This window comes from Ranitomeya variabilis, chromosome 6 (genome assembly GCF_051348905.1).
Source record: "Ranitomeya variabilis isolate aRanVar5 chromosome 6, aRanVar5.hap1, whole genome shotgun sequence".
In the NCBI taxonomy this organism is placed as follows: Eukaryota; Metazoa; Chordata; class Amphibia; order Anura; family Dendrobatidae; genus Ranitomeya; species Ranitomeya variabilis.
The window spans coordinates 335,598,360-335,619,174 of NC_135237.1; the positions used below are offsets into that span (position 1 = coordinate 335,598,360).

General features: G+C 38.3%; 1 protein-coding gene across 4 annotated transcripts in view; it reads left to right on the forward strand.

Annotated features, from left to right (window-relative positions):
- The window catches only part of DSP (desmoplakin), a 59,280-nt gene extending 45,028 nt beyond the window's left edge, over positions 1 to 14,252 (forward strand). For 2 of the 4 annotated variants that reach the window (XM_077269826.1, XM_077269825.1), the window contains exons 18-24: positions 1,276 to 1,469; positions 1,739 to 1,901; positions 2,057 to 2,140; positions 2,514 to 2,621; positions 4,538 to 4,636; positions 7,150 to 9,444; positions 10,519 to 14,252. In XM_077269826.1, the coding sequence (XP_077125941.1) occupies positions 1,276 to 1,469; positions 1,739 to 1,901; positions 2,057 to 2,140; positions 2,514 to 2,621; positions 4,538 to 4,636; positions 7,150 to 9,444; positions 10,519 to 13,692 (6,117 nt within the window). In that variant the 3' untranslated portion in view covers positions 13,693 to 14,252. The remainder of the gene's footprint in view (positions 1 to 1,275; positions 1,470 to 1,738; positions 1,902 to 2,056; positions 2,141 to 2,513; positions 2,622 to 4,537; positions 4,637 to 7,149; positions 9,445 to 10,518) is intronic. The other 2 variants (XM_077269827.1, XM_077269828.1) reach the window with 2 other exon arrangements.
- Positions 14,253 to 20,815: the final 6,563 nt, after the last annotated feature.

Consider the following 20,815-nt stretch of genomic DNA (forward strand, 5'->3'; position numbering starts at 1 on the left):
CTGGTCAGAAGTTACGTCACAAGCTCTGAATCCAAGTCTATGAAAATCACAACAAGGCTCTCATAGCCTTACATTGAAGAATGACCTCTGACTCACTTCGTGAAACACTGGAGCAATCTGTCAGGTCACACTCTTCCGGAGACCGACAGGAGGGGAAGATGGCGACAGGCAAGTATGAGACTATGGTCAAAGACCTTACATTAGAAGCACCACTCCAGCGCTGCAAAAAAATGCTGGAATGGTGCTTTAAGTTCTGCTTCACTGAGGGCACATAGGAGATCACTGAATACTTTTTATACATCAAACACAATCATTAAAAATTGTGCACTAACCCCTTAAAGGGATTGTCTGACACAGAAATACATTATTTTTTTAGGCATGGATGATTTTAAAGTAATTAACAGAGGCATACTCATCTTTCAGTGCCCTTGCAGATCTACCACAGGCTGCTTCGGAAGTCTGTGCCCTCTTTGAAAGCTATGTGTGCTCATTTCAGAAGTCACATGGGAGTCAGTTGACTGTAAGAGTGTGTTCCCTGATGACGTACTCTTCTAGTCACTTGACTGCTGCATCCTGTGATTTACTACAGCAGTAAGGTGACTAGAAGAACGCATCATCAGAAGAACAACCTTTGACACTCTCTTCCAGTCACCTGATTGTGTTGCTGAGTTCCACACAGACCTCAGTAGTGCCTTGCACTGGATCCGTGGAGGTTCTGAAAAGTGAGCATGCCTCTGTTTATTATATTAAAACCATCCATGCCTAACAAATATATTCTTTTCTAATGGCTGTTCTAATGTCCAAAAAAGAAGACACCCTAAAGTGCCCTTTCGCAGAGGAAAGTTGAATGACTTAGGCCCGTGTATGCATAAGGTTCTCCTATCGACTCTCCTTCAATAGCTGATGTCCCAAGAAAGAAGAGTTGGGTATGTTAACTTTCAAGGTTCAATCTGGCTCTGATCAAGAACACCTGCCCATTCACCCAAAATGTGTAGGGGGTGTTGGAAGAAAAAGCTAGGAATTAGGTGTATGGACACCTTTATACTTAGGATATGAAAACGTTTGGTGTTTGCTTGTTCTTTTTATCTACTTAGTAACCATTGGTTTTACCTCTGAAATCAGGCACTGACAGAATGAAATTTCATGATATCCAAAGTTCTCATGGACGATGCTGTAACCATACGTAAAAAGCTCCAACCATAACACTTTTGCTGTGTGTTTGTTTTACCATCATACAGTGTTTCCTATATTAAGTTTTACAATATTAAATTTCAGAAAATGAAAGCAGAGCTAGAACAGAAGAAATCCCAGCTCATATCTCTGGATACAGAGCTAAAGAAAACCCTGCAGATAAATGACCGTGTTGTCCAGGCCTATCCATATTGCGAAGTAGACCTCTCCAAATTCGCTGACAAAGCCAATCAACTGACTGAGCGCTGGCACAGGATTGAAAAAGAAATCGATGATAGGTAAATGAGTATTCATAGAGAAATGAGACACGAACATTATATTCTGGGCACAGATCTTTATGCTGTAGCTAATACAATGTGTTTTGGATGAGTCTGAAGACATTAGTGTGTATAAGTATTATAGACTGGAAATGTGGGCCAGCTCGTGCTGCCATAGGACTACTGTTACCATGGCAATAATATAGAGAATGAATAAAAGACTTCAGTGGGCATTTGGATCTTATGAGGTTGCATATGTATACGCGTCCTAACGATGCTTCCTTATCTAGATCTTGGGAGCTTGAAAAGCAAGGAAAACAGCTGAGAAATTACCGAGATATGTATCAGGCCCTGAGCAAGTGGATCACTGACACCAAACAGAAGATAGATGTTTTAGAGTCTGCAAAGCTTTCAGATGCCAACACCGTTGCAAGATACCTAAATGAACAAAAGGTGGGTAAAACTGATTATCGTCCCTCTAAAAACTTTTTTGTTAACATATTAGTAGATGCAATCTTTAAACCTTGCACTGTGGTGTATATAACCAATCTTATAAATATATTGAATGTGGATATGTTCCAGAATTGAACTTTTCATTTGTGTCTTAGAATTTAAATGTCGATATACAAGGCAAAAGAGAAAAGGTTGAAGAGGTGATGAAGACTGCAGACCAATGTGCATCTTCGATCAAGGTAAGCAAATATCTGACCCACATGACAGAACACTAAATAGTGGACGTACCTCTTTGCCTAATATTTTCTCTGTTTTCAATCTATATTTTACGCCACCTCTAAAAAAAAAAAAGTACTCTATAGTGTTATATAACAATCCATGATATATAGGGAACATATAGATCATAAAACCCATGCCAAGTATTGTACTATACACTGTTGTAGATTTTCAATGCAATTCACGAAAATCTACAAATTTTACTAATTTACTACATCCACAGATAACCTATTATGATCTTAAAGCGTCACCATCTAGTGCCATAGTGTACATTGTAATACATTTACATAAGATGGCATTTATACTAATAATGGTTTTCCTGTTTTTATTATTTAGGATTATGAACTCCAACTGGCGTCATACAGCTCTGGACTGGAAACCTTACTTAACATCCCAATAAAAAGAACCGTGGTACAATCCCCAGCAGTCGTTGTCTTGCAAGAAGTTAGTAAAAAATTTATTTTTTTCTGATTTTATGAGCTAAAATTGGTAGTACTACCATTATTAGTTATCAAACCATAGAACAGATATAAATATACACTGCTCAAAAAAATAAAAGGAACACTTAAACAACAGAATATAACTCCAAGTAAATAAAACTTCTGTGAAATCAAACTGTCCACTTAGGAAGCAACACTGTTTAACAATCAATTTCACAAGCTGTTCTGCAAATGGAATAGACAACATATGGAATTTATTGGCAATTATCAAGACACACTCAATAAAGGAGTGGTTCTGCAGGTGGGGACCACAGACAACATCTCAGTACCAATGCTTTCTGGCTGATGTTTTGGTCACTTTTGAATGTTGGTTGTGCTTTCACGCTCGTGGTAGCATGAGACGGACTCTACAACCCACAAGTGGCTCAGGTAGTGTAGCTCATCCAGAATGGCACATCAATGTGAGCTGTGGCAAGAAGATTTTCTGTGTCAGTCAGCGTAGTGTCCAGAGGTTGGAGGTGCTACCAGGAGACAGGTCAGTACACCAGGAGACATTCATGGGGCCGTAGGAGGGCAACAACCAAGCAGCAGGACCGCTACCTCAGCCTTTGTGCAAAGGAGGAACATGAGGAGCACTGCCAGAGCCCTGGAAAATGACCTCCAGCAGGCCACAAATGTGCATGTGTCTGCAGAAACAGTTAGAAACCGACTCCATGAGGATGGTCTGAGTGCCCAACGTCCACAGATGGGGGTTGTGCTCACAACCCAACACCGTGCAGGACGCTTGGCATTTGCCACAGAACACCAAGATTGGCAAATTCGCCACTGGTGTAATGTGCTCTTCACAGATGAAAGCAGGTTCACACTGAGCACATGTGACAGACGTGACAGAGTCTGGAGACGCCGTGGAGAGCGATCTGCTGCCTGCAACATCCTTCGGCATGACCGGTTTGGCAGTGGGTCAGTATTGGTGTGGGGTGGCATTTCTTTGGAGGGCCGCACAGCCCTCCATGTGCTCACCAGAGGTAGCCTGACTGCCATTAGGTGCCGAGATGAGATCCTCAGACCCCTTGTGAGACAATATGCTGGTGCGGTTGGCCCTGAGTTCCTCCTAATGCAGGACAATGCCAGACCTCATGTGGCTGGAGTGTGTCAGCAGTTCCTGCAAGATGAAGACATTGAAGCTATGGACTTGCCCGCCCATTCCCCAGACCTGAATCTGATTGAACACATCTGGGACATCATGTCTCGCACCATCCACCAACATCACGTTGCACCACAGATTTTCCAGGAGTTGGCGGATGCTTTAGTCCAGGTCTGGGAGGACAGCCCTCAGGAGACCATCTGCCGCCTCATCAGTAGCATGCCCAGGCATTGTAGTGAGGTCATACAGGCACGTGGAGGCCACACACAACAGAACATAATTTCCTTGTCTTGAGGCATTTCCACTGAAGTTGGACCTGCCTGTAATTTGATTTTCCACTTGGATTTTGAGTATCATTCCAAATCCAGACCTCCGTGGGATATTAATTTAGATTTACATTGATCATTTTTATGTTTTATTGTTCTCAACACATTCCACTATGTAATGAATAAAGATTTGCAACTGAAATATTTAATTCAGTGATATCCAGGATGTGGGATTTTAGTGTTCCCTTTATTTTTTTGAGCAGTGTATTTTAGGGAAAATAAGATTGGTCTTTATTTTTAATGTATTGGCAACAAAATACCATTATTGTCCGACTAATTATCTTGGGACAACTAATAAAGTTGTCATTATCATAGGGAGCAAGGTAATTGGAAATAAATAATTGCATGTTGTAACGCTGCATATATTGGCAGAATAAAGAAGATCAAGCTTGTTGCACTAATTATCTAAGACAACCACAAACATAACCCATGTTTTTTTTTATTCTTCAGGCTTCTGACATTCAAGCACGCTACATAGAGTTGCTAACTAGAGGAAATGATTTATACAGACTTTTGCATGAAATGTCAAAGAGCATGGAAGACTTAAAGGTATTTTACTATACATACACCTTTGAGTGTTTAATTTAATCCAAGCTGACAACGTTTGTCCATGGACAACATATCATGAATGAGAATTAATGTTTTCATTAAAATTTAACTCTACTTTAACCCCTTAAGGACCAGTGGTATTTCCGTTTTGGCGTTTCCATTTTTTGCTCCCCTTCTTACCATGGGCATAACTTTTTTATTTTTCTCTCAATATGGCCACATGAGGGCTTGCTTTTTTGCGGGACGAGTTGTACTTTTGAATGGCACCATTGATTTTAACGACAACAAAGCAATATCTGTGTTTGGGTATAAATCATACAGATAATCCCAATCCAATTAACCGTAATTCAGCATAAAGGGATAATATAAAACGTAACTTTTAATATTTCAAAGTACCATAAAAAACAAATCACCCAAGTGAACAAACACACAAATTGGGGCAAAGTCTCAACCATAAGGTATAATGGTCCTTAGAGACTGATAAGCCCCTCACAGGATTAAAAAGATCCCGACTGCAAGAATACTGACGAGATACATATTACTGAGGTATGGTATATGAGAAAACTGTGAAACTGTTATTTGTTACAACAACAACAGTTACCATACACTCAGTCGCATTTAAGAACAATAGAACAGTTGTGGCATACACTGTAAGAAATGCCTGCTGATACTTGTAAGCATAATAAAGGAACGGTCTCACCAATTCCACAGGAAGGGCAGCGAAGCACCGGATATTCCCTTGTTAGGCAGATATCCAGAAGGCGAAGGGAAGACAGTCCCTATGTCAATCCCTATGGGGCTACCAATAGACTATCCCCAATGCTCCTGCCCTTACAAGGGCAGTCCACAACTACCCCTGTGTATAGAAATGCCCTGCACTCTCCCTATTATTTCGTCCCAACGCGTTTCATCCAAGCAAAATCTTCAGGGGACATGTTTTTTGATCTTTTTAATCCTGTGAGGGGCTTATCAGTCTCTAAGGACCATTATACCTTATGGTTGAGACTTTGCCCCAATTTGTGTGTTTGTTCACTTGGGTGATTTGTTTTTTATGGTACTTTGAAATATTAAAAGTTACGTTTTATATTATCCCTTTATGCTGAATTACGCACCATTGATTTTACCATATTATGTACTGGAAAACGGAAAAAAAATCCAAATGCGGTGAAATTGCGAAAAAAGTGCAATTCCACAATTGTTTTTTGGATTTTTTTTTACCATGTTCACTAAATCCTAAAACTGACCTGCCATTATGATTTTACAGTTCACAGACACCAAACATGTCTAGGTTCTTTTTTATTAAAATGGTGAAAAAAAAATCTAAATCTGTAAAAAAAAAAAAAAAAAAAAGTTGCCATTTTCCAAGACTGTAGCATCTCCATTTTTTGGGATCGGGAGCCTGGTGAGGGCTTATTTTTTGTGTGCCGATCTGACATTTTTATTGATATCATTTTGGTGTGTATGTGATCTTTTGATTGCCCATTATTGCATTTTATTGCAATGTTGAAGCAACCATAAAAATGTAATTCTGGCGTTTCAATTTTTTTTCTCGCTACCCCATTTACCAATTGGATTAATTCTTTTTATATATTGATAGATCGGGCGATTCTGAACTCAGCGATACCAAATATGTGTATATTTGATTTTTTTTATTGTTTTATTTTGAATGGGGCAAAAGAGGGGGATTTTAACGTATATTTTTTTCTTTTTTTAATATTTGTAAAAATTTATTTTACTTTTTACCTGCTTCAATAGTCTCAATTGGAGATTAGAAGCTGCTATCATCCGATTGCTTGTGCTATATAGAGGAGGGAGGAGGTAATGACACGCTTCCTGCGCGTGCATGTTAAATGCCGCTGTCAGAGTTTGACAGTGGCATTTAACATGTTAACAGCCGAGGGTAGATCGCGGTTCCACTTGCAGCTGTTATGGAGCACATGTCAGCTGATTAGATCAGCTGTCATGTGCTGGAAAAGGTGTGGGCTCATCAGCACAACGAACACCAAACAGGGGGACTCGTCGAATGACAGACACTGCCCGTCATTAGACGTTAAGAGGTTAATAGAATATTTGACATGTCAGAGTTTTGTCAAATGTTTTGATTGGAGGGGGTCTGCTGCTAAAACCTCCACAGATCGCTAAAATAAAAAGGCTCAAGACCTCAGCTAAGCTGTTCTCCTACGAGATCAAAGGCAGGATTATAGACTTTCGATTGATATGTCTTCAGTTTCAGAAGACAGCGTGTCCATCGGCACTCATTACACCTCTGTTTCCATGTAGCAGTAATCTGCATGTGTAAATTGTAAGGGAATGAACAATATTTATTAGAGGTGTCCTACTGACTAACACTCATATTTAGGACAACAACAAAAATGCAATTTGCTCACAAACACTGGCACGTTTGCATCGTACAATATTCATTCATTTAATCAGTGGCTCAAATAAAAGGATGTTAACATTGGGGTGCAAAATTATAATCGGATTATTGAGTTGTCGACATTTTTTTTTTACAGATGAAAAACACTAGAATTGAGCTTCTTGAAGAGGAACTGCGCCTTGCCAGAGATGCAAATTCAGATAACTCTCAGAAAAACAAATTTCTTGATCAAAATCTGCAAAAATATCAGACAGATTGCTCAGAGTACAAATCAAGACTCCTTCTTCTGGAAGATATGAAGAGGAAGGCTGAAATGGAAGGGTCTTCTGCAAAACAGAACCTTGATAAATGCTATAGTCAGATAGCTGAACTCAATGAAAAGATCACCAGGTTCACATATGAGATTGATGATGAGAAAAGGAGGAGAAAAGCACTGGAGGACAGATGTGAGCTCCAAAAGAATGAATTCAACCAAATTCAGCAAAAGAGGCAAAGTGACTTAGAAGGTGTCAACCGCCAAAAAATTGAAACTGACAAGATAGTCAAGGAGAAGGAATATGAGATAGAGAGGCTAAGAGTTCTTCTGCAGGACGAAGGCCAGAGGAAGCGGGACTATGAGAATGAGCTGTCAAAGGTAAGGAAGCAGTATAGTGATGAAATCAGTAGTTTGAGGAACAAATATGAATCTGAAATAAACATTACAAAGACGACAATACAGCAAATAACGGTTCAGAAGGAAGAAGACTCATATGAATTAAGAGCCCAACTTGAGAAATTAGCAAGAGAAAATAGAGATCTTACCCAAGAAATCACTCGACTTAATGAAACCATTGTCCAAACAAATGAACAACGCAGAAGGGCAGAAGATGATGCTCTTCAACAGAAAGCTTCAGGGTCTGAGATCACTCAGAGAAAGCAGCAATTGGAAAAGGAACTACAAAGGATAATTAATAGTAGCTCAGAAGAAGTTACAAGATTTAAGATATCACTGGAGGAAGCTAGCAGGACAATTCAGGATAGAAATGGTGAGATTGACAAATTGAAATATCAACTTCAGGAGGAGGCTGCCCGTCAGAGGCAATATGAAAACGAGCTTGTAAAGGTAAGAAACAATTATGACGATCAGCTTATAAATTTAAGAAACAAGTATGAGACAGAAATTAATATTTCAAAAACTACCATCCACGAACTAAGTATTGAAAAAGAAGACAACATGACTGGCTTGAATCAAGAGATAGACAGTCTAGCAAGAGAGAAACGAGATTTGTCATTAGAGTTAAACAGATTACGGACCTCTTTGACACAAATGACAACGAATTTGAAAAAAAATGAAGATGATGTTCACCAGCAGAAGTCATTAACATCAGATTTGACTCAAAGGAAGCAGCAATTGGAGATTGAGTTGAAGCAGCTTACCAAGCTCAGATCTGAGGAGGAGCAAAGAAATAAAAAATCCCTTGATGATGCTGCCAAAACAATTCAGGAACGCAATAAGGAGATTGAAAGATTGAAAAAAGTTATTGAGGTAGAAATAAACCAAAAGAAGAGACTTGAGGAGGAGCATGTAAAAGTACAAAGGAACCAGTTTGATCTGCAAAAAGCCAATACAACTGCCACAGAGACCATAAGCAAATTAAAGATTCAGGAGCAAGAATTAATAAGACTTAAATCAGACTATGAAAAGCTATCAGTAGAAAAACAAGGAAAAGAAAATGAAATAAACAGACTTCAAGTCAAACTGAAAGAATTGGAGACACATAAAAACAAACTTGAGGAAGAGATTAACAGGCAGAAAAGAATTGCTGCAGATGAGCATGCAAAAAATAAAAAGTTAGAAGAAGAGTTGGAAGCTCTTAGAAGAACCAGTACTGAGCAACTAAAAAAGATCACAACGCTAACACAACAAGTAGAGCAAGTTACTATAATTAAAAGGCAAACTGAGGAAGACTTAAGACAACAGAGAGAGTCTTTAGATGGTCAGCTCAGAGACCAGCAGAGAAATATTGATGAGCTGAGTAAACTTGTAGCTGAGGTGGAAAGTCTACGTCGCCAATTACATGTAGAGCAAGAAAACTTACGGCAGGCTCACATAAGAAATGAGCACCTGCAGAAAACCATTGAAGAGAGAAACCGAAGCCTCAATGAGAGTAAAATAGAATTAGAGAGGTTGCAGTCGATAACAGAAAATCTGACTAAAGAACACCTGAGGCTTGAAGAGGAGCTGCGTTATGTTAGACTGGAAAATGAGGAGGTCAAGAAATGTAAAGATGAAGTGGATGGTGAAAAAAATGCAACTATTACAGAGTTAAAGAACCAGCTACAAATCAGCAACAAGCGATCTTTGGAGCTACAGGGCCTAATAAATGAATTACAGAAAGAGAGGCAAAATTTGAGACAGGAAATTGAAAAATTCCAAAAGCAAGCACTGGAGGTACTCACATAAATTTCCCTTAATGTGTTTTCTGTCCAGTAATTTAAACATTCTATAATCTTAACATGTGTATTTAGCTTCTAGTAACAACTTATAATTGAATTTCTAATTGCCAAAATAGAAGTATTTTTAACTTTAGGCACCTTGAGGACATGGGTGCACTTTTTGTTATCAACAAAACAGTAAGCGGGCATTAAACTGTTTTGGAAACCTCACACACAGAGTCCAGAATTCCAATTAGGATAAATTTCATTGGTAAGAACCAAATAGCAAAATAAAAAAAATGAAGCATTATTAATAATTTAATTAAAAAACATATATTTGATACAAGGTCAGTTACACTTAGGTACACTGACTACTTATTGTATTTGTTGTTATATTTAGGCCGGGAGGCTAAATGCTATATTTGCATGTATTTATAATATTAAACATATTTAAAAAAGCATACATATTTAAAATGTATTTAGTGTAGCAATGTGTGCACCTATTTAATCTACACTATTTAAGCACCTAATAAAACGATTTCTGTAATTTCTAAAATGATAAACTCTCCATATTGTCAATCTTATTAAAAATGTCTCTTTTGTTTATTTTGTGAGTTGATTTACTCTCCGAAGTCTTCACTAACCTTTTTTATGTTCTAATCATTGTATTAGTCTCAGATGTCAGTAAATCAAATCTGTTCTCATTAAATTTTGTCTCCGTTTGTAAATGTTTTTGTTCCGTTTTGTGTATTTTTCAGATCAAATATAGAATAAAAATCACTGAAAACAAATCTACGGTAGACTGCTATAACCAATTGTAGCCTTCCTCTTGTTCACTCATTATTTTAATGCAGTGTATTTTTACAATTTAAACATTTCATATTGTGTGGGATGGGAATGTAGTCAAATACATAGTTTCTACTTCATTATAAAAATGCTTCATTAGCCTACCGAAATAAAACCGACAATGTGTGAGATCTTAGATCCAATTCTGGTAGTATTGTAATTATGAGTAAATTCTTGTGGGTGATGTAGGCTGATTATGTCAATAAACAATCTTTTCTTTGTATTTTTTTTTCTTTTGTTGCAGGCCACCGGTAAGATACAGGAATCTAGTATGAAGTGTTCAGAAATTATTCAAGAAAAAGAAAGCCTCTTGATGAAAATAAAACTTCTGGAACAAGACAGAACAAGGCTGCAACGTCTTGAAGAGGAACTAAGCCGTGCAAAGACTTCATTAGATGCAGAAACACGTAATAAGCAACGCTTGGAAGAAGAGAAACAGCAAATTCGAAATGACCTGAATCAGTGGAGAACACAATACACCCGCAAGGAGGAAGATGTGAAGAGAATTGAAAGTGATTGGGAGAGAAGTGAAAGAGAGAAAGTTTCATACAAAACTGAAATTGAAAGACTGCAGGCTGAGATTAGATCTATTGAAGAGCGATACAGGCGGAAGATGGAGGAGACTCAACGGTTGACTCAAGTAGATTTTGATAATCAACGACTTACTCTTGAAAGAGAACTAGACAGTCTTAGGAGGCGACCTATATCATCAAGTAAGCAGATTCAAACAGATGAAGACATGTCAGTTGATCTTTCCAAATTTGTTTTTGATGGTCTGAGGAAAAAAGTTACAGCACATCAACTTCTGGAATGCCAGATAATAACAAAGTCTACTTATGAAAAATTAATAAAGGGCCAGAGATCACTGGAAGAAGTTGCCGCTGAAATAGAACCCTTCTTGAAGGGTGCTGGTGCAATTGCCGGAGTATCTGTAACACCTAAAGAGAAACATTCATTTGTGGAAGCAAAGAGAAGGAAACTGATTTCACCTGAGAGCTCAGTCATGTTACTAGAGGCTCAAGCTGCGACTGGAGGAATAATAGACATAGACAGGAATGAAAAGCTTTCAGTAGACAATGCTGTAGCTAGGGACCTCATTGATTTCCAAGATAGAGAAGCCATTTACACTGCAGAAAAAGCAGTTACTGGTTTCAAAGATCCTTTCTCAGGAAAAATTGTTTCTGTTTCAGAGGCTATCAAGAAAAATCTGATTAGTCGGGAAGTTGGTGTACGGCTTTTAGAAGCTCAAGCAGCTGCGGGAGGAATAGTTGACCCAGTGAACAGTGTCTTTGTGCCTATCGAGGTTGCATTATCTCGTGGCTTGATTGACCGTGATTTACATAAATCTCTTAATGACCCCAGTGATGATGGAAAGTATTACATAGAACCAGTCACTAAGAAGAACGTCAGTTATGCACAACTTAAGCAGAAATGCAGAGTTGAACCCCACACAGGATTACTTTTGCTTCCAGTTATGAAGAAAAGCCTTTCATTCGCTGGTATCAGGCAACAAGTACCTTTGACAGAGTTAGTAGAGTCAGGTATAATTCGTTCTTCCACTGTAGATCAACTAGAATCTGGCCAGATATCTGTGGAAGAAGTCAGTGAAAGAATTAAAGATTTTCTGCAAGGATCCAGTTGTATTGCTGGTATATACAATGAGGCTACAAAAGAAAAGTTAGGAATCTATGATGCAATGAAAAAGGGATTGTTAAGACCTGGAACCACGCTGGAACTACTGGAAGCACAAGCAGCAACAGGATTCATAGTGGACCCAGTAAATAATCTAAGGCTTACTGTCGAAGAAGCTTATAGAAGAGGACTTGTTGGAATAGAATTTAAGGAAAAATTACTGTCTGCAGAAAGAGCAGTAACTGGCTACAAAGACCCAGAAACTGGGAACATAATTTCATTGTTTCAGGCTATGAACAAAGAGCTTATTGAAAAAGGACATGGCATCCGCCTGCTGGAGGCTCAGATAGCTACTGGTGGAATAATTGATCCAAAAGCAAGTCATCGTTTACCAGTTGATGTAGCATATAAACGTGGTTATTTCAATGAAGAAATGAATGAAATCCTTTCCGATCCTAGTGATGACACCAAAGGCTTTTTCGATCCTAACACAGAGGAAAATCTGACATACTTGCAATTAAAAGAACGGTGCATTGTAGATGACAAAACCAATCTTTGTCTACTGCCTTTAAAAGAAAAGAAAAAGTTAGTCCAAGCATCCCAAAAGAAAACTTCTAGGAAACGCAGAGTGGTGATAGTTGACCCAGATACCAACAGGGAAATGACTGTACAAGAAGCATATAACAAAGAGCTTATAGATTATGACACCTATCTTGAGCTTTCAGAACAAGAATGCGAATGGGAAGAAATAACTACTACAGGTTCAGATGGCTCAACCAGAGTTGTACTTGTCGACCGAAAGACAGGCAACCAGTATGATGTCCAAGAAGCAATAGACTTGAAAATAATCAATAAAAGCAACTTTGAACAATACCGTGCTGGTACGTTAAGCCTTACTCAATTTGCAGACATGATCTCCAACAAGAATCTAAGTGACGATGTACTAGTTACTTCAAGACAAGAATCCCTCTTATCTCCCAAGTTTCGAACAAGCTCCTGGTCTAAAAGTGGTTCATTTTCAGACTCTTTAGAGGAAATCAGTCCTATTGCAGCCATATTTGATACAGAAAATTTGGAAAAAATCTCTATTTCAGAGGGCATCAAGCGTGGTATTGTCGATACAATTACTGGACAGCGTTTACTTGAAGCACAGGCATGCACAGGTGGCATTATAAACCTAACCTCTGGTCAAAGAATTCCTCTGCAAGATGCTGTCAACCAAGGCATAATAGATCAGGATATGTCTGCCAGGCTGAAGCAAGCACAGAAAGCATATTCTGGTTTTGATGGTGTTAGAGGCCAGAAAAAATTATCTGCTGCCGAAGCTATGAAGGTAAACTGGCTGCCATATGAAGCTGGACAACGTTTCCTTGAGTTTCAGTACTTAACAGGGGGCCTTATTGATCCAGAAACACAATCCAGAATTACAACAGAAGAAGCTATACGGAAAAGTATAATTGATGGTCGTGCTGCGCAGAAATTACGAGACCTCAGCAACTACCCCAAAATTCTGACTTGTCCAAAAACTAAACTGAAAATCTCCTACAAAGAAGCCGTTGATCGCTCTATGGTTGAAGATGTAACAGGCCTGAGAATGCTGGAAGCAGCTTCAGTGTCCTCTAAAGGAATAAGTAGCCCATACAATGTATCTTCAGCTCCTGGATCCCGCTCAGGATCTCGCTCAGGTTCTCGAAGTGGATCCCGACGAGGAAGTTTTGATGGTTCATCATCCTCTTCATACAGCTATTCTTTCCAGTCTGTTAGCAGTAGTTCAATTGGAAATTAATTGGTAATAGGGTTGGCTATCTAATGGTGTAAACTATATTGGTTTTAGCCTTAAAAATAACACTTGTCTAAAGTACGTGCTTTATATTTTCTTATTTGAAATGTTATAAATTGTGCACTGAAAAGAAACTTTAATCTTTGTTATGAGGGGCTTAATGGCTTTTCAACAAGCTCTTTATTACCAAAACGGTAAAAAAGTTTTATATATTTAGAAATGTGTATGGGTAACACATTATTTGTAATGTAATTTGCATTTGCTGTGCCTTTTCTACAAATTCTTATCCGGTTAAGACAAAGTTGGTGAAAGCTTACAGCTTACTTGCTATTTCTGCATTCTCTAGTTTTTGCATTTTGACTTGAATTTCTTTGATGCAGTTCTAAAAACACCAAATTGGTTAAGGTTCAAGTCTTAGATTTTTATATAGATTTATTCCCAGCACTACCATAGCTGATTTTACGTCATACTTGCATACTGCTGTATGGTTTACAGGAGTTAGCTTTTTATATTCAATTATGCTTGTTTTGTGATATCGGCTGGCAATAAAGTTTGAAATATTTTAAGTTTTTTTATGTTGTACTTTAATCTTTGGGTGAATGTTTTATAGCAACATTATTTCAGATATCGAATACCCTTTAAATTCCAATTTTCATAAATAAGTCCCATTTACGTAAGGATACAAAAAGGATACTGTAGACAAGTATATTCTACAAACTCCAATATTTATAATATCAACGTAATTAGGGTTGGGCAAATTAAGTTAAATTTAATTCTACTTGAAATTTACAAAAATCTGTATTTTTCCAGAATGGAGATTTTTTTTTTTTTTTTGGAATTCACACCACATGTATTCGACAAAATGGCAGTAGGATTTTTATCCTAAACTGTGAAGGGTCAGGGTCAAACTAACAAAACAAAACGAAAACTCCCCTTACTACTCTGGCCACATCTGCTGCTCTCTCTTCCCCATACAGTCCTCGGCACTCAGTTTCTCTTCTTATGGCTTTCTTGCTCTAAAACACCAGGCATATTCACGCACGACCAGGACTTCCAGCTGTGACTAGGCCTGGGATGCCCTGCGCAAGACCAGGACTTCCAGCTGTGACTAGGCCTGGGGATGCCCCTGCGTGTCCACAGGGATGTCTGCATTGGTGCGACAGCATTAAGAGGAGCATACAACCTTATGGGAGAGTGTGAGCAGTGAGGTGAGTATTAGTTGTTTTTTGGCTTTTTTTTTTCTTTTTCTACATCTTTTGTTTATTGTCCTCTGGTGTATTTTTGTACACCAGAGCATAATATTCAATTCTCAGAGGATAAATTTGCTTTAAAACAAATTACTCTGTAAAATCTGTGCAATTTGGCTCATTCAGAGCTCATCAGATTTGCTCATCACCAAATGTTAGGATAAAAATAGTTTAGTCGCAAATTTACTTCCCAAAGTTAAATGCTAATTATAATTAAGATGAAAAAACAAGAAAGTTTTATACATAGCAGTCCTCTGTAACAAAGTGCTTTTCTGCTCTTAGTGATAGAATGTGTACAAGTACAATTGGTTTGGGTCCCCAACTTGTGTCCTTAGGGATGGTGTGGAATATTATTCTCCTCCTTCCTTGGTTCACCAAGGGGAGGGTTCTTCATTACCCATGCAAACCACCCCACCTCCTCCAACTATGATATATCACGTATATATTGCAAATAAGATATGACTCGTGCCTGAAAGATGTTAGTCATAAAATGTCGCTCATTTGAGGAAGCAGTCATATGCTCCCAATAGATTGCTGAATTTACATAATAAAGGTGAGATGTTAGGCAGAAGTCATGTGTTAATGGTTTTTCCCCAAGGAGAATGAGAGACACAATTACATTGGACAAGGATTGTTGGACATTCGGGAGGCAGTTGAAGATATGAGGACTCAGAAAGACATATTTTATACAAGACAATACATATAAATTACAGTGGCCTATCTTCAGTGCAGTCACTTTGTAATTAGCTGACAAAAAGAGAGACATTTCTTTTCACCAGAAATACACACAGTTCTTCATATCAAAAGCAAATAAATGATCAAAATATAGTTCTTTTGTACAGAAATGCACCAATTTAAGAATCTACAGTAACATCTGTGTTGTGTAACAGAACTTTTTCTCAGATCTTAAAAATAACCAGTTGTAAGGAAAAAAGTGAAAAGTAACATATGTCATAAGATGTAAAAGGAGGGTTAATATGCACAAGCAGGACATAGCTGCTTGTAAAGGGTAAATCTCCCAAAAAAGGAGTTGGTTGCATGTAAACGGTTAGGCCGGGGTCACACTTGCGAGTTCATTGCGAGAAACTTGCACGAGTCTCTCACCTCAATATCCGGCACTCGGGACCGGAACGTTCAGCTGTATGTATTTCTATGCAGCTGCGCGCTCCAGTCCTGAGTGCCGGCGGGAGTGCCGGGTATTAATGCAAGAGACTTGCGTGAGTTTCTAGCATTGAACTCGCAAGTGTGACCCCGGCCTTAATCTGAGTCTCTCGCTAGATATTGTAACATATCAGTCACTACCAAAGCACACTAAGGAGAAGCTGTGACAGGACTGTAGTTGCTGTTTCTAGCTGACCTCTCCTGCTTCATCACACAAGTATTCAATTTCTTCTTGCCTAACTACATTCATTATCAAAATAACAGTACCTCTCCTGTGTATGAAATTAACAGCATCTCCCCTATATTTACCGTATGTATTGCATGCTCCCAGTTCTCCCCCACCCCCCCACGCAGTGGTGTCTTCCAGCTGAGAAGCAGGAAGTCTCATGCAATTGTCAAATAGTGAGATAGTCAGTGATATTATAACTAAATTTGATAGGATTATTTTTTAATTTATTAGAGAAGGATTGTATATTTTGGTCTCCTTTTACATCATGAAGTTTTCCAGGAGGTTATAAGTTCTGTTTAAAAGTAAAGATTTAGTCTGTATAAAGCACATCAATACCCCCACAGTATATTGTATTATGACACAGGTATTCGAAATTTGAGTTTATGAAATTTTTTTGAAATCCAATTAATGATTCTTATGTTTTCTTGTGTTCTGAATTAAAAAAAAAACACTTCTATTTTTAACAATAACATATGGATTTTGCACAAAACAAGCGTGAAATGAAGTCCAAGTGAAATAAAGGAGAACAATATTTATTGTAGCCAAAAATGTACACAATATTATTTATAAAAAATTATTGAATATTTATTCTTCATCTTTATTAGAAATTAATTCTTGTGCATTTTACTTTTCTCTTCAAAGCTTCTCGATATGCTTTCTCTTATAGAAGGACTGCGGATCTTCTCTGTGAAGCATCCAGCAGTAGTCCCCCATCATGTTCAAGTTCCATCTTGATAACCTAATGAAATCTTTCTCCTTGCTCTTTGCTGACAGCACCAAAGTTTTCAGGAAAGTAGTCCAAATGGGAATGTAAAAAATGTAACTTCAAATTCATCAGATAACCCAAGGCTTTAAAATGTTTCAGCATATTCTCCACAATAGACTTAAATTTTGGAACTTTAAAACCTAGAAAGTTCTTTATGACTTTTTTAAAATAATCTCAAGCCGTTTACTCAACAGCTTTCATTTTTGTTTCAAAAACATTGTCCTTCATGTGTTTCCGAATATCTGGACCCACAAAAATGCCTTCCTCCCGTTTTGATTCGAATACTCCCTTAAACTTGGTACACAGGTACATAAAAGTCTCTCCTTGTTTCAGTAGAGCTTTGACAAACTGCTTCATTAGTCCAAGCTTAATGTGGAGTGGTGACAGGAGAACTTTATTGGGATCAATTAAGCCTTCTGCAACTATATTCTTGAGTCCAGGTTGCAAAGATGTTCTCATTGGCCATCTTTTTTGGCTCCAGTGATGAGTCCTATCCCAGCTGTCCCATTCACACAAAAAGCATGGGTACTTCGTGTATCCTTGCTGCCTAAGGAGAAAAGAGAGAACGTTCAGATCACCACATATTGACCATCCTTGATCCTCATAGTTAAGTTCTTCATGTTCTGAATCAGGTGTATCTTAAAGTTTCTCTGGAGGTGAAGGGACAGGTTTTCCTGGACCATGAGGCACAGGGAGAATTGTTGACACACTACAGGTGGAGCCCACGACTTGTCCTGATCACCTAGTATGCATAATACACTTTTTCTAATGAAATCCCCAATGTCCCATCGCTGTTTCTTCTCTACAAAACGACCACAGATCTAGAAAAAGTTGTTGGGTGAATTATGACACCCCGTTGTAGTCATATTGATCACGTTGTTAGAAACGGAAACTTAATTCACCACAACCACTAAATACTGAAAGTAATCATGTTAAGCACACTACCACACTGTTATGAACCCTGTCTAAAAGAAAATCTGCCTTTGCTTCCCATAGGAAATGATCACAGTGCAGCTTTCAGTTCTACTGCTGGGGTAAAATGAAAGCTGTGCTCTGATTGGTTGCTATGGACACCACACTTATGAACTGTAAGTAAGAAAAAAAATCTGACTTTACAGCCCATAACAACCAATTACATTGCAGCTTTCAGTTATTATATTGCTGAGGTAAAATGAAATATATGCTATGGACACGTCCACACTATTTGGAAGCTGGGTTAAGAAAATCTCTACCCATAGCAGTCAATCGCAGCCTAGTGTTCATTGGTTAGAAATTAATCTAATGACACCAAAATCATTCACCAAAAGTCATGGAAAGGGGTCACAATATGGTGCAAGAAAAAAACCTATGGAGTCAGAGTTTGTGCAAAAACTGTACATGATGGATTTTTTTCAATATTTTTACTGAGTTCAGCGATCGAAAGTATACAACAATCACCTCTTACTTTTCAAACAATTTTACTCTTGCAAACCTGTGCAATTAAATAATCCCTTTAAATCTTCACCATAAACAACATAAACTAACACTAAATTATAAACAAGTTGTTTTGTTAATTGCTACGTTAATGTTTATTAACTTCACTATCATAAAGAAATTGGTAATTTATAATGTAAAATACACAATAGAAGATCCTCATCTCAAATTATTTACATTACAAAGTATGGAGTCTGTCCCCCAAGACATCGTGTCATGTGTAAAAATTGGGAATGACTGCACATCAGTACTTAATGTTACTGCTTTTTGTATGCTGCCGAATCAAGATTGAGAGGGTTTTGTCCCAGAAAGAAAGTAATTAGCATTAGCATGGTGGCAGCACACATTAGGCATCAGAGAGCAACACAGTCAAAGTAAATTAGAAAAATCCACTCAATGTAATATCAGCCAAAAGCAATTGAAGACAGCGTTCATTGGGAAGTTTCACATATAAATCCTTTATTCCTTCATGCAAGTATAGCAGCTGCAGCGTTTCGACCTATGTGGTCTTTTTCAAGCTAACACACATACATACACAGCTTTTGTAAATCCACTTCAAAGCCCACAAGGTGAAGCTCTGCGTTAATTAGTTCCACTTGAAGTAGTTCTGATAAGACCAGCAAATTACAGAATATGGAGGCCAGGGTGATCACTCACTACACCATATCACATTATCATTAGCCAATAACAATTCAGATACACCCTCAATGATACTATGACATACAAATGCAATATTAAGGTTAAAGCTCAATGTTTCAAATAGTCACAGAAATAAACATATATGTGGAGAGATAAATAAGATTTAACTCCTTCACCCCCCCAAGCCTGTTCTCACCTTCATGATATGATACGGAGTCACTTCTCACGGACAAGCCGTGAGTCGAAATAGTCGAGGAGTCTGAGGTCAGCCTTCTGTTTTTTACGAATCTGAGTGGTCCCAATATTCTTTTGAACTTCCCACCAGACATTCCCAAGTCTCGGCATGGCGACCTACACCCCTGGACATTATTCAGAAATAATCCTAGAAACCTCGCCAAACTGCAGATGAAAACCGTAATTTCATAAAAATGGTGGGGTTCCCGTAGACTGATTTACCCAATTGTAAGTCAAACTAAATGAGTGATAAAAATGAAGACCAGTCCTCCTGCCGATCTGCCACAAAGCACCGTAAAATTTGTTCCAAAGATTGATTTGTCCTCTCAGTCTGACCTTTGGTTTCAGGGTGGTAAGCAGATGAAAATAACAAGTCAATCCCTTGCTTACAACAAAAAGCTCTCCCCGATTTAGTGAAAACTTGCATTCACTATCAGACACAGTGTTAAGAGGCACCCCATGTAACCTTAGAATATGAGAAATAAGCTGCCTGGAGAGTGTCTCTGAATTTGGTAATCCTGCTGAAGGAACAAAATAGGTTTGTTTGCTGAATCGATCAACTACTACACAAGTAGTAGTTTTCTCACCAGATGGACAAATCCGTGATGAAATCCATGGACAGATGAGTCCATGGTCTTTCTGAAATTGTCAATGGAGCCAAATTCTCGTACAGCTAGCTATGACTGACTTTAGTGCATGCAGACTTCACAAGTGGATACAAAATCTTTAATTTCATTATGCATGAATGGCCACCAAAAAAGTCTAGCAATGGCTTTCCATGTAGCAGTAACCCCAGGATGACCAAGATGGAATCATGAAACTCCTATAACAGATGCAATCTTAGGTATACAGGCACAAATAATTTGGATCGTGGAGTAGCAGAAGGAGCCAATGACTGGACTTAACGGATCTCCTCTTTCAACTCTGAGGTTACCATAGAAACCACAATACTCAGGAAAAATGGAGGATGGAGGTTCTGGGGGAGAAACTGAATCGAGACTGTGTTAAAACGTGTCAGCTGGCCTGCCTGGGGGTTAATCATTTTTCTGATTGAACGTAAGCTAAATTCTTGTGATCAGTGACCACAGTAGCTTGATGATCTGCCCCTCCAAAAAATGCCTCCATTCCTCAAAGGTCAATTTAACAGCAAGTAAATCACAATTCTCAAAATCATAATTTCTATCCACAGATAAGATTTTTTTTTAGAAAACAAAGCACATGGACGCCGATTAGGTAGAGTTTCGGGCTTTGTGATAAAACAGCCCCTACCCCGATCTCCAAAGCATCCACCACTACAATGAAAGGCTCATGGAGATAGGGTTGAATTCGAACGGGAGCAGACATTAAATAATTCAGCCACTTACGTGTGAGGTCAGTAAG